General features: G+C 34.4%; 1 protein-coding gene across 12 annotated transcripts in view; it reads left to right on the forward strand.

Annotated features, from left to right (window-relative positions):
- Positions 1–12,558, forward strand: part of LOC105498394 (coiled-coil domain containing 178) — a 506,590-nt gene that overhangs the window by 175,752 nt on the left and 318,280 nt on the right. For all 12 annotated transcript variants that reach the window (XM_071085481.1, XM_011770472.3, XM_011770477.3 and 9 more), the window contains one exon: positions 4,158–4,341. In XM_071085481.1, the coding sequence (XP_070941582.1) occupies positions 4,158–4,341 (184 nt within the window). The remainder of the gene's footprint in view (positions 1–4,157; positions 4,342–12,558) is intronic.

A 12,558-nucleotide genomic window follows, 5' to 3' on the forward strand; every position in this document is an offset into this window, starting at 1 on the left:
GTGCACAATACGAGTATCTCCTTTTTCCCATGAGTCATTATTCATCATTAGCAGCACATGAGCTTTGCATAATATTGTTCATTATATAAAGTATGAAAACACAAAATAAACTGTATTTATTTAGTCCTGTAATTCATCTCTTTCTATATTTTTGTAGCAAAACTTTAAAAAAATAAACACATCTATTTCTGTGAACTCACAGTTAATTCTCTATTGAATCCACTCCACCAGGCTTTTCTCAGGGTCATATTCTGAATCCAATGTCAATTTTTCTCCTTAATTTGAAGGGTTTTTTTTTTGTTTGTTTGTTTTATTATTTAGTTTTGCTTGGTAGGACATCTGATGACATTTTGAATATAATTTCTTTGTAAATAATTTGTCTTTTCTCTCTGGGAACTTCAGAATTGTCTCTTCTTATTTAAGAGTTCTGAAATTTCACAATTTTGTTTGTAGCTATGTGTGTGTGTAATTTTTTCAGCTTAGCACTAAGTAAGACTTTTCAATTTGATGATCCTTGTTGGGTTTTGGTACTGAAATTTTTCAGGTATAGTTTTGCTATATACACCTGCTACCTATCTATCCTATTTCCTGTCCTGTGATGTACTGATAGGAATCTGATAGTTGATTTGTGAATTGCTTCTTATAATTCTGCATTTTTATTACATATTTTGAGAATATATAGTGAGAGGCATTGAAGTAAATAAATATTTCATTTCTTGTTGAATTGTTTTCTTTTATTATCTACTTTTACCTTGTTTCTTATTCATGATTTTCTTATTAAATTACATTTTATGATATTACTGTTGCTGCACTAATGTTTATTTTCAGATTTTTGAGTGGTTTAGTCCCCAGTCTTTATTTTTTAGGCAGCAGTGAATCTTATTTTTTAAACATAATCTGATGATATTAGTAGGTGTACTTTAGACATGTGTATTATGATAAGCCTAATTAGTGATGCTAGTTTTAAAACATGTTTAGCTAATTATAGACATTTTAAATAAATCTGGAATTATTTAGTTTTTCTATTCTCCTCCTGAGCATTACACATATTTTTGCAAAAAATAAATTACTATTGAACATCTTTACACTTGTCCTATTTTTAAAATCGTTATCTGGTGCCTTTGTTTCACTTTTAAATAATAATTTTTCACAATACATATATTTGCTGACATTTCTCATTCATTTTTGTCTTTATATCTTCTTGTTTATTCTTTTTGTTCACTTTCCAGTGGCTAAAATGATTCTTTAATAGTTATTTGAATAAAGGCTTTCTGGTAAATTTTCTTAAGCTACGCCAATTTAGCTCATCAATCTTGAATAATAATTTGGCAATGTATGGAACTATAGCTTCACAATTATTTTTGCTTATATTTGAAGATAATAATTTTCTTCTGGCATTTATTACATCACTTTGTATGTCCTTAAGTATCTTTAATATTCTACTGTTTTATCACAATATCTTTAGCTAGAGATTTTTTATTTTTATAATGTTTAGTAGTCACAACTAATTTTGTCATCTGGTCTGGGGTCCTATTTTTTTCTCAAGTATAGAAATTGACTTGAGAGATTTTTAAACTAATCTTCTTCATAGGGAGTATAGAAAATTTCTGTAGTCTTTACACAACATATCTTATTAGCGTTCCTTTTGTAAATCAAGGGGAATGTCGCTTAACACATGTTCAAACACACCACACATTCATCCCGCTCCACTTAATGCATGGACTGTTTTTTCCACAAAACAAATACATGTATAAACATGCACACATAAATACACATACATACACAAAGATTAACACACATATACACATATGTACAAGTAAACACAAAAAGCATATATACACAAACACAAATATGCATGTGTACACAAACGTAAGTACACATAGACTCAAAAGTATACACATACTATGTACAGACACAAACATGCCACACCTATATATTGTGTGTGGTTGCACGCACACATACACACCCCCTCCACATTTTTTGTGCTGCTTTTTGAGTGAATACCTTAGTACTTCATTCCTACCTATTAATCCAAAACTCTCTTTGAGTCTTCTCAGTTTGGAGCTTTTTGGTTCTATTTCAAAACTATTTTAATTATTTCTGTCCATATTTCTTTTCATTATTCCTTATAATTTATTGTCTTCCCCATCTATCTATTTTTGTCTAATTTCTGCTGTGTGTCAAAATTTCTTTTCCTTTTACAAAATTAGTGATTCCTTTACTTAGATATTTGAGCATTTTAAATATACTTATTTTAAGTTCTTTGTCAGAATGTTTCATAAAATCAGTATCACCTAAAGTGGTTTGGGTTCACACTCTGATTGCTAGGTCTTTGGAAACAAGATATTTCTTAATATGTTTTGATGTCTTTTTTGAGGCGTCCCATTCTAAATAAGCAGGTCTCTTTTCTCTATCTTTGTCTCTCTCTCTCTCTCTCTCTCTCTCTCACACACACACACACACACACACACACACACACACACACGTAACACACTCACATACATACATATACACCCCTGTCTTTCTGTCATACACACACATCTTCTTGTTTATCTCTTTCCAATTGAAATTATGTCATTGCTTCTACCTCACCCTACTTGGTCCCAATTCACCAATCTTTAAATTCTTCCATTTATGGTCATTTTTTCTGATTCCCAGTGATCATACAAAGATGATATTGGGGATAACATTATTGCAGTTACTGCAATAGGCAACTTGGTTGAGTTATTGGTCTCAGGATCCGTTCTCCTCAATGCCTTGGCTCCTTGCTCACTATGTATCTTTAGCCCCAGTCAGTGAATGATCCTTCCACATCAAGCACAGCTCATGCAAAGCCCTGCCATGAGTCAGTGAACCTCACACTTGTCACTCAACTGGTGCAACACCTGCAGCTTGTTTTATGCTGCTTCTCCTCTATTCATGCTTTGATTTTTGACCCCATTTCTATTCTACAGAGATGGTTACCTTCTTTGTGAGCCTAGCTATGTCTCCTGCTTGCCTGAATGTATATTTATTCTTATTTCTACATCATTCTTTCATCCTATTTTGGAATAGGTGAAAATGAAGGATCAATGCAGCTCATCATCAGCTGATTTGGCCACACTAATTCAATCTTCTCTGTGTTCTGTGAAGTGAAAGCTAATCATGTGTATTCACCCCAACCTCTTGAATAGTGCTACTTGAATGAAGTGTGGTCTGCAACCAAGTGTCATCAACCTGGGAGCTATTCTCAGACCCATCCAACATCTACTGAACCACATTCTGAGAGTGAAGCCTCAGAGAGTGAATCTGTGACTTTCAAGGCTCTCCCTGTGATTTTTACATATATACAAGCTTTAGATACTGCTCCAGATAATATCTGTAGTTTGCTTTCTGGTTGCATGTTAGAATCATGTGGGGTGCTTAAAAATAGTGACCCTGGAGCTTTACCCCAGATTGATTGTATATTATTATAAGCCTAGTAATCCATCCAGAATTTTTGGAAGCACAAAGTTTTATTAAATGCTTTGCAGGTTATTATAATGTGGAGTTAGTGTTGAGAACCATTGCTTTATTCAAGTAGTTCTCAACAGGGATGATTTTGTACCTTCAGGGGATTTTTGGCAGTGACTGGAGACCTTTTTGGCTGCTGCAACTGAGACAGTGCTGCTGGCATCTAGTGGGAGATGCTGCAGAATATCTTACAACACACAGGACATCCCCCCTACGAAAAGAATTGTGCCACCACAAATGTCAATAATATTGAAGTTGAGAAAGTTTGCTGTCTTATATGCTTTGGTTTTTGTTTAGGCTTTTCCATTGAACATATTCTCCAGTAAAAACACCTTTATGGAATTCACAAATTGAAATGGAAAGGAGTATAAAAGGGATTTTGAATATTCAGAAAACCAAGCACCTGGATTCCTTAAGCCGTTCTTATTGATGCTCTTATGCTTCTGAAATTGGAAACAGCCTGACAATTAGGGGTAACCATCAGAAGCAGCAGAATAAATGGAGTCCTAGGACACATGTTCCGTCTTCAAGTTTCAGCTAATTATCTCACAATTTTGTATTTTTGACAACATAAAATATGATCTTATGCCTTTTTGCTGTTATTAAATATGTTTGTCTCACTATATACTCAATAATCATATTAATATTTTGCTTTACTTTTACAGTATAAGGAAAAAATCACAATATGAATCTGAAATACAATCTTTGACCATGATGAAGTTAAAGAATGAGAAACATCTCAAGAGCCTCTATAGGGAGGCTTATCGCATTGGTACTGTTTTCCACCTAACCAAACACAAGACAGATGAAATGGAAGATAAAATAGCAGAAGTGAGAAGAAAGTTCAAGGTTGTGTATCTTTGTGTTCCTCTTACTCATGATGAAAAAAGAGTAATTTACCTGAATTGTATTGATTTAATCTTGATAATTAGATTTTAATTTAAGGGTTAATAGTCTTTTCAAAAACTCACTTCTTATAAATGAGAAGAAAACCACCTCTCTCCAAAGGCTCAGCTTGAATAGAAGAGGATGAGGGCTCAATGTAGTTAATCCACAATTGTTTCCACTTTCTGCTATTATCAACCGTAAACTACTTGGAGCACCAGGAGTGTGGTGCTCAGTTCAGCTTTATTGTATATATCTAACACATAATGTCTGCCTATCGTAGGAAGAAGGTATTCTGAGAGGTGTTTGTCTACCTTATGTAATGTGAGAATAGAAAGTACCTCTAGTAGGCCTATGAGTTGTTGAATTCTAGAGTACCTGGAAATCTGTAGACTACATTTCTGCAGGAATAATTGCTCACATGCTTCAAACCCACTCCTAAGTGAGAGATGTATTGGATAGCAGCTCTTTGCCATTTGTGGTAGAGGCTTTGTATTAGTCCGTTCTCACGCTGCTGTGAAGAAATACCTGAGACTTAGTAATTTATAAGGAAAAGAGGTTTAATTGACTCAGTGCTGCATGGCTGGGGAGGCCTCAGGAAACTTACAATTATGGCAGAAGGCACCTCTTCACAGGGTGGCAGGAATGAGAATGAGAGCCAAGCAAATGGGGAATCCCCTTATAAAACCATCAAATCATGTGAGAACTTACTCACTATCATGAGAATAGCACAGGGGAACTGCCCCATGATTCAATTATCTACACCTGGTCCCACCCTTGACATGTGGGGATTATTACAATTCAAGATGTGATTTGGGTATGGATACAAAGCCAAACCATATCAGACTTGCAAAGTCCACCCCACTTTACTGCACCTGCAGGGCCACTTCAACAGGCTGATTTCATCCATCTCAGACACATACATGTCTCCTGTCTTTGCCATTTTCTTATTTAAGACTTATAAGCAAAAAAAAAAAAAAAAAAAAAGAAAAAACCTGGAAAATATACAGTCTGTACACCATTTCCAACATCCGTTGCTAGCATTATGATCAATGAATACTTTCCTTTGTGATATCTAAATTTAAGATGTGTAAATGTTTCTGTACTGAAAGATTGGGGTGTTTTTCCCACATTGAATCCAGCTGTTCAGTTGACCTACGTCTTTCCTAATGGGTGTTGAATGGGTTAATCTTAACTTCTATGATATAAGTTAACATGCATAGAAAAACATGCATAGAAAAACATAGCAAAGTAAACATGCATAGAAAAAATTAAAATGCAAGGCATACGATTCTATGGTTTAGCATATACAATAGTATTATAGATGTTTATAATTTTTTAAATAATATCAATGTATTTCTATATAGTGGTCAGTTAATTTTTTTCTTTGAGGATATCAATAAAGATACCACCATCCACTTACTTGGCCATTTAACCATTTATTTTAATTTTTCTAATTGACTCAAAACCTTTGTCATTTTTCACATATTTTCCCCATGGATGTCACAAACTACATTTAATTCTTCAAACATATTGCTTCATTTATCTGAGGTACTCACTTATGAAAGAGATGTTGCACTGGATTATTTATTTTTCTAATTTTTTGATACCATAAAATGGAACTTATAGATTCAATGCAAGTTTGATGTGACTCTACTGTAATTGCTTTGCCAACCCAAAATACAGTGCCCCCTTTTCTGTTATTTTTAATTTTATTTTTTAAATTGACATATAATAATGTAGATATTTATTGGGTACATAGTGATATTGCCATACATGTAGAATATAGTGATCAGATTAGGGTAATTAACATATCCATCATCTCAAACATTGATCATTTCTTTGAGTTGGAAATATTCAATATCATCTTTCTAGCTATTTGAAAATGTATATTATTCTTAACCATAGTGATCCTACAGCGGTATGGAACACAAGAACTTATTCCTTCTATCTAGCCATCATTTAGTATCCTTTAAAAAATCTCTGTCTCCTACTTCTTCCAACCCACCCCACTTTTCAGTATTTTCCATTCTACTTTTTACTTTTGTGAGGTCAATTGTGGTTAGTTTTCACATATGAATGAGATTATGTAGTATTTAACTTTCTATTCCTGAGTTACTTCACTTAACATAATGTCCTCCAGTTCCATCCGTGTTTCTGAAAATGACAGGATTTCATTATTTCTTATGGCTGAATAATATTCCATTGTGTATATATACCGCTTTTTGTTATCCATTTATCTGTTGTTGAACACCTAATTTGATTCCATATCTTGGCTATTGTGAATAGTGCCACAATAAAACAGGGGGATACAGCTGTCTCTTCAATATATGAATTTCCGTTGGATAAACAATAGTGGGATTGCAGGATGATACAGTACTCCTATTTGTAGTTTTTGAGGAACCTCTGTCCTGCTGTCCATAGTGTCTGTACTGATTTTAATTCCTACCAACAGTATATGAATTCTCTTTTTTCCATATCTCACCAGCGTTTGTTATTTTTTCATATTTTTATACTACCCATCCTAGCTGGAGTTTGATGATACAGTTGTGGTTTTGATTTGCATTTCTCTGGTAATTAGTAATGTTGAACTTTTTTTCTTGCATTTGTTAGTAATTTGTATGTTTTGGTTTTTTTTTTGAAAAATATCTGTTCAGATCATTTGCCCATTTTAAATCAGATTTTTTTTTTTTTTTTTTTTTTTTTTTTTTTTTTGCTGTTGAGATGTTTGAGTTCCTTGTGTATCTGGATATTAATCCCCTGTTGAATGAATAGATTATAAATCTTTTCTCTGGTTCTTTAGGTGGTATTTTCACTCTGTCAACTATTCCCTTTGCTGTGCAGAAAGGTTTTAGTTAAATATAATGTAATTTGTTTATTTTTGTTTTTGTTGCCTGTGCTTTTGAGGTCTTAGGAATAATATCTTTTCTTGGGCCAATGTTCTGAAGCATTTATCCTATGTTTTCTCCTAGTGGTTTTGTAGTTTGCGGTCTTACAGCTAGGTCTATCAACCAATTTGGAACTGATTTTCGTATAGAGGGTCTAGTTTCATTCTTCTGCAGGTGAATATCCAGTTTTCCTAGCACCATTTATTGAAGAAACTGTCCTTTCCCAATGTAGGTTCTTGGTGCCTTTGTCAAAAATCAGTTGGCTGTCGTTATGTGAATTAATTTCTTGATTTTCTGTTCTGTTTAACTGGTCTATGTGACTGTTTTTTTGCCAGTACCTTGCTATCTTTGAACACAGCTTTGTAGTGAATTTTGAAGTCTGGTAGTATAATGCCTACAGCTTTGATCTTTTTGCTTAGGAATGCTTTGGTAATTTGAAGTCTTTTAGGGTTTCATATACATTTTAAGGTTATTTTTTCTCTTTCTATTAAGAAATAGAATTTTTATAGGAATTGCATTGAATCTGTAGATTGATTTGAGTAGTATGGTTAATATACTATTTTAACAATATTTTAACAATATTAATTGTTTATCAATTTTTAACAATATTAATTTTAACAATATTAATTTTTCCAATCCATGAGCATTGGATGTTTTTCCATTATGTTTGTATCTACTTCATTTTCTTTTCTCAATGTTTCATAGATTTCCTTGTAAAGGTATTTCACCTCATTAGTTAAATTTATTCTTAGGTATTTTATTTTTATTTTTTTGTAGCTATTGTAATTAGGATTGCCATCTCATTTTTTTTCAGCTAGTTCATTGTTCATGTATAAAGATGCTACTGAATTTTCATGTTGACTTTGTATCTCACAACTTTAAGGAATTTATCAGTTCTACAAGTTTTTTGATAGAGTCTCTCTCTCTCTACACACACACACAGACAATCATATAATCTGCAAAGAGGGTCAATTTGATTTTCTTCTTTTCAATTTGGATGCCTTTGTTTATTTTTCTTGCCCAATTGCTCTGACTAGGACTTCTAGTGGTATGTTGAATGAGACTGGTAAGAGGGGGCATGCTTGTCTTGTTCTAGTTCCTAGAGGAAAGACTTTTAGCTTTTCGCCACTCAGTATGATGTTAGTTGTGGGTTTGTCATATATGGACCTTATTGTGTTGAGATATTTTCCTTCTGTACCTAATTTGTTATGAGGTTTTACCATGAAGAGATGGTGAATTTTATCAAATGCTTTTTCTGCATCTATTAAGATAACCATGTCCTTTCTTCTGCTGATGTATGTATCACGTTTATTGATTTACATGTGTTGAACCATACTTTCATTCCTGGATAAATTTCACTTGATTATGGTGTAATACCTTTTTGGTGTGTTGTTGGATTTCAGTTTGCTAGTATTCTGTTTAAGTTTTTGCCTCTATTTTCATACATATTGGCCTGTAGTTTTAATTTTTTGTTTTCCTCATCTGTATTTGATAGTGAGGTTATACTGGCCTCATAGAATGACCTAGGCAGAATTTTCTCTGCCTTAATTTTGTGGAATAGTTTCAGAAGAAATTGTATCAATTCTGCTTTAATGGTTAGTGGAATTCAGCAGTGAAGACATCTAGTCCTGAACTTTTCTCTGTTGGAATACTTTTTAGAACTGATTCAATCTTGTTACTTATTATTGTCCTGCTTACGTTTTCTATTTCTTCTTGGTTCAATGTATCCGTTTTCTCTAGGTTTTCAAATTTATTAGCATATAACTGTTCATTGATGTTTGTAATGATCCTTTTTATTTCTGTTGTATCTATTTTGATGTTTCCATTGTGTTTCTGATTGTATTCATTTATGCCTTCTCTCTTTTTTTCTTAGTCTAGCTGTTTCTCAATTTTATTTTCTCAAAACATCAACTTTTTATTCCATTGATTTTTTTGTACTGTATTTTTAGTCTCAATTTCACTTATTTCTGCTTTCACCTTCATTATTTATTTCCTTCTAATTTTGGGTTTGTTTTGCTCTTGCTGTTTTAGTTTCTTGAGATCATTATGTTTTTATTTCAAATCTTTCTATGTAGTGTATGCATTTAGTGTTATAAACTTGACTGTTAAAACTGCTTTTGCTGTGACCCATAAATGTTGACATATATTTCTATTTTTATTTGTTTCAATGAATTTTTAAATTTTATTCTTAACTACTTCTTTTAACCGTTGGTCTTTCAGAATCATATTGTTTAAATGTCATGCATTTGTATAGTTTTAATCTTCTACTTATTATCAATTTCTAGTTTTCTTATAAGTGGTCAGAGAAGATACTTGATATAATTTTAATTTTGAAAATGTTTTAAGATTTTTTGTGTCTAAACATATGGTTAATCCTGGAGAATGCTTCATGTGCTAATGAAAAGAATGTATTCTGCAGCTGTTCAGTGAAATGTTCTCTAAATACTGAAATAGCTCTAAACATTCTCTAAATATCCATTAGGTCCATTTGGTCAATGGTGCTATTTAGATTCCATATTTCTTTGTTGGGTTTTTGTCTAGGTGGTCTGTCCAGTGCTGAGAGTGGGGTGTTAACATCCACAACTATTAATGTATTAGATCAATCTCTCTTTAGATCTAATAATAGTTGCTTTATGTATCTGGGTGCTGTGGCATTAGGTATATATGTGTGTATATGTGTTTACAAATTTTCTCTTATTGAATTAATCTTTTTTAGTATATGTTTTCTTTTGTCTCTTTTTACAGTTTTTCATTTGAAGTCTGATTTGGCTGATGTAAGTACAGCTATTCTTACTCACTTTTGGTTTCTGTTTGTGTGAAATCTTTTTTTTTTTTTTTAAATCACGTCACTTTCAGTCTATGTGTCATTACGGGTTAATGAAGTGAGTTTCCTGTAGGTGGCATATAGTTGGGTCTTTTTTAGTCAATTCAATTGGTCTATATCTTTTAAATGAGGAATTTAATTTGTTTATTTTCAGGGTTATTATTGATAAATGAGGACTTAAACCTGTCATGTCAGTGATTGTTTTCTGGTTGTTTTATATGTCCTTTGTTCCTTACTTCATCTCTTACTGTTTATTTTTGTGAATGGGTGGTTTTCTGTAGTAATAAGGTTTGACTCTTTTTTCTTTCTCCTGTGTATATTGGCTCTGCCAGTGAGTTTTAGAGTTTTGCATATTTTCCTGATAGTTACTGTTTTTTCACCACCAAATGAAAAACTTATTGGGCATTTCTTTTAAGGCCTATCTAGTGGTGATGAATTTCCTTAAGTTTTCCTTTCTGTAGAATACTTTTTCATTTTTGAATGATAGTTTTGCTGGGTAGAATATTCTTGGCTAGCAGTTTTTTCTTTCAGCATTTTGAATATACCATCCCATTATCTCCTGATTTGTAAGGTTTCTGCTGGCAAATCCACTGTTAGTCTTATAGCAAATTCTTATATGTGACAATGTTTTCTCTTGCTGTTTTTAAATTTGTTCTGTCTTTGACTTTGGACAATGTGACTGTAATGTGCCTAAGACATGACCTGTTTATGTTGAATCTATCTGGCATTCTTTGAGCTTCCTGGATCTACATGTCCATCTCTCTCTCATAACTTTGGAAGTGTTCACTTATTATTTCATTAAATGTGTTTTCTACATATTTCTATTTTCTTCTTCTGGAATGCCCATAATACAAATGTATGTTCATTTATGCTGTCTCATTAATGGTGTCATTCTTTTTATTTTTTTTCCTCTGCCTTGTTATTTCAAAGGACTTGTCTTCAGATTCATAAATTCTGCCTCCTTCTTGTACTAGTCTATTATTGAAGCTCTTGATTCTATTTTTTTAAATTCATTTACCAAATTATTCAGCTCTAGTTTTCTGTTTGGTTCTTTTTCAGTAATATCTACATGTTTGTTGGATTTCTCATTCAAATCATAAATTGTTTCCTGATTTTATTGGACTATCTTTATTGTCCTGTATCTCTCTGAGTTTCCTTATGATTATTATTTTGAATTCTTTTTCTGGCATTTTGTATATTTCTTTATTATTGGGATATGTTACTGGATAATTCTGTCTTCCTTTGAAGGTGTCATTTTTCCTTGCTTTTTCATGTTTATTGTTTCCTTATGTTGGTATCTGTGCATCTGGTGGGACAGTGGCTCTTCCAATTTTGTGGAGTACGATATGTAGGGAAACTTACTCATGTTGATGAGTCTTGGGGTATCAGTTTTTTAGAGTTTGTTGTATTTAATCCCAGGTAGATACAGTAATGTAGTCTCTATGTAGTTTCTTCAGCTGTAATGTCACTATGCTAGTGACATTTGCAAGTGTCTCACTTGCCTAAGCTGAGAGAATTTGTGGTGGTATGACTTTGCTAAGAGTGGACTCACTGGGCTGTTTCTCAGATCAGGGGTACATGGGTACACTTGATGGGTCAGCTAACTTAGGGTCTGGCTCACTGGGGTTGAGGCCACAGGGCTGTTACTCTGCCTGGAAGCATGGGCATGTAGTTCCTCAACTGCCTTCAGGTGTGTCTTCAGGGCAACCCATGTTTTTTTTTGTTTGTTTTTTTTTCAGGCCTGGGACCAGGCTCACAGCCGCTTGGCCAGCCTGGAGGCCTGTCTGCCAGGGGTGGCCTGTGGGACTGTTTCTCATACCCAGCACATGGCCATATGGTTTCCTCGCTGGCCTGGAGTTGTGTTTGCTAGAGGTGGCCCGTGGTGTTGTTTCTCAGGCCTAGAACATGGGCATTCAGATGCTTGGTTGGTATGGGGGCATTTCAGCCAGGGGAGGCTCATAAGGCTGTTTATCAAGTCCCAGACGTGGGCACAAAGCTGATCAGCTGGCCTGGCAGCATTTTTTCTGTGGAAGCCCATGGAGCTGTTTCTCAAGCCTCCGACATGGCTGTATGGTTTCTTGGCTGGCCTAGGGGCAGGCCAGCTGTTTATTGGCTCAGGGACCTTTCCTACTCAGGGGTGGACATGCACCAGTTTGGCTGGTTCAAGGGTGGGTTCACCCTGGGTGGGACTCAGATCCTTTCCTAAATGGAGGTGCTGGGGGTGGAGGGGTTGGTTTCCATGATGTGCAGGACCAGAGTCACAGCCAATCCTCAACCCAGGGTCCACACAGCTAGGGTTGTAGAGTGTAGCCACTGGGCTTGGAATGAAGATGGAGCACCATTGCTGCAGAGGTGCAGTGGTTACTGGCCTCCAGAGAAGGGTACATTTTAGAGGTGGCTCTAGTATCAAGACAGTGCTGTGCTGCAGCAGCTTGGCTCACAGGAGGTGGGTGGGGATTGGGGGAGTGC

The sequence above is a fragment of the Macaca nemestrina genome, chromosome 19 (assembly GCF_043159975.1).
Source record: "Macaca nemestrina isolate mMacNem1 chromosome 19, mMacNem.hap1, whole genome shotgun sequence".
NCBI classification, from domain to species: domain Eukaryota; kingdom Metazoa; phylum Chordata; class Mammalia; order Primates; family Cercopithecidae; genus Macaca; species Macaca nemestrina.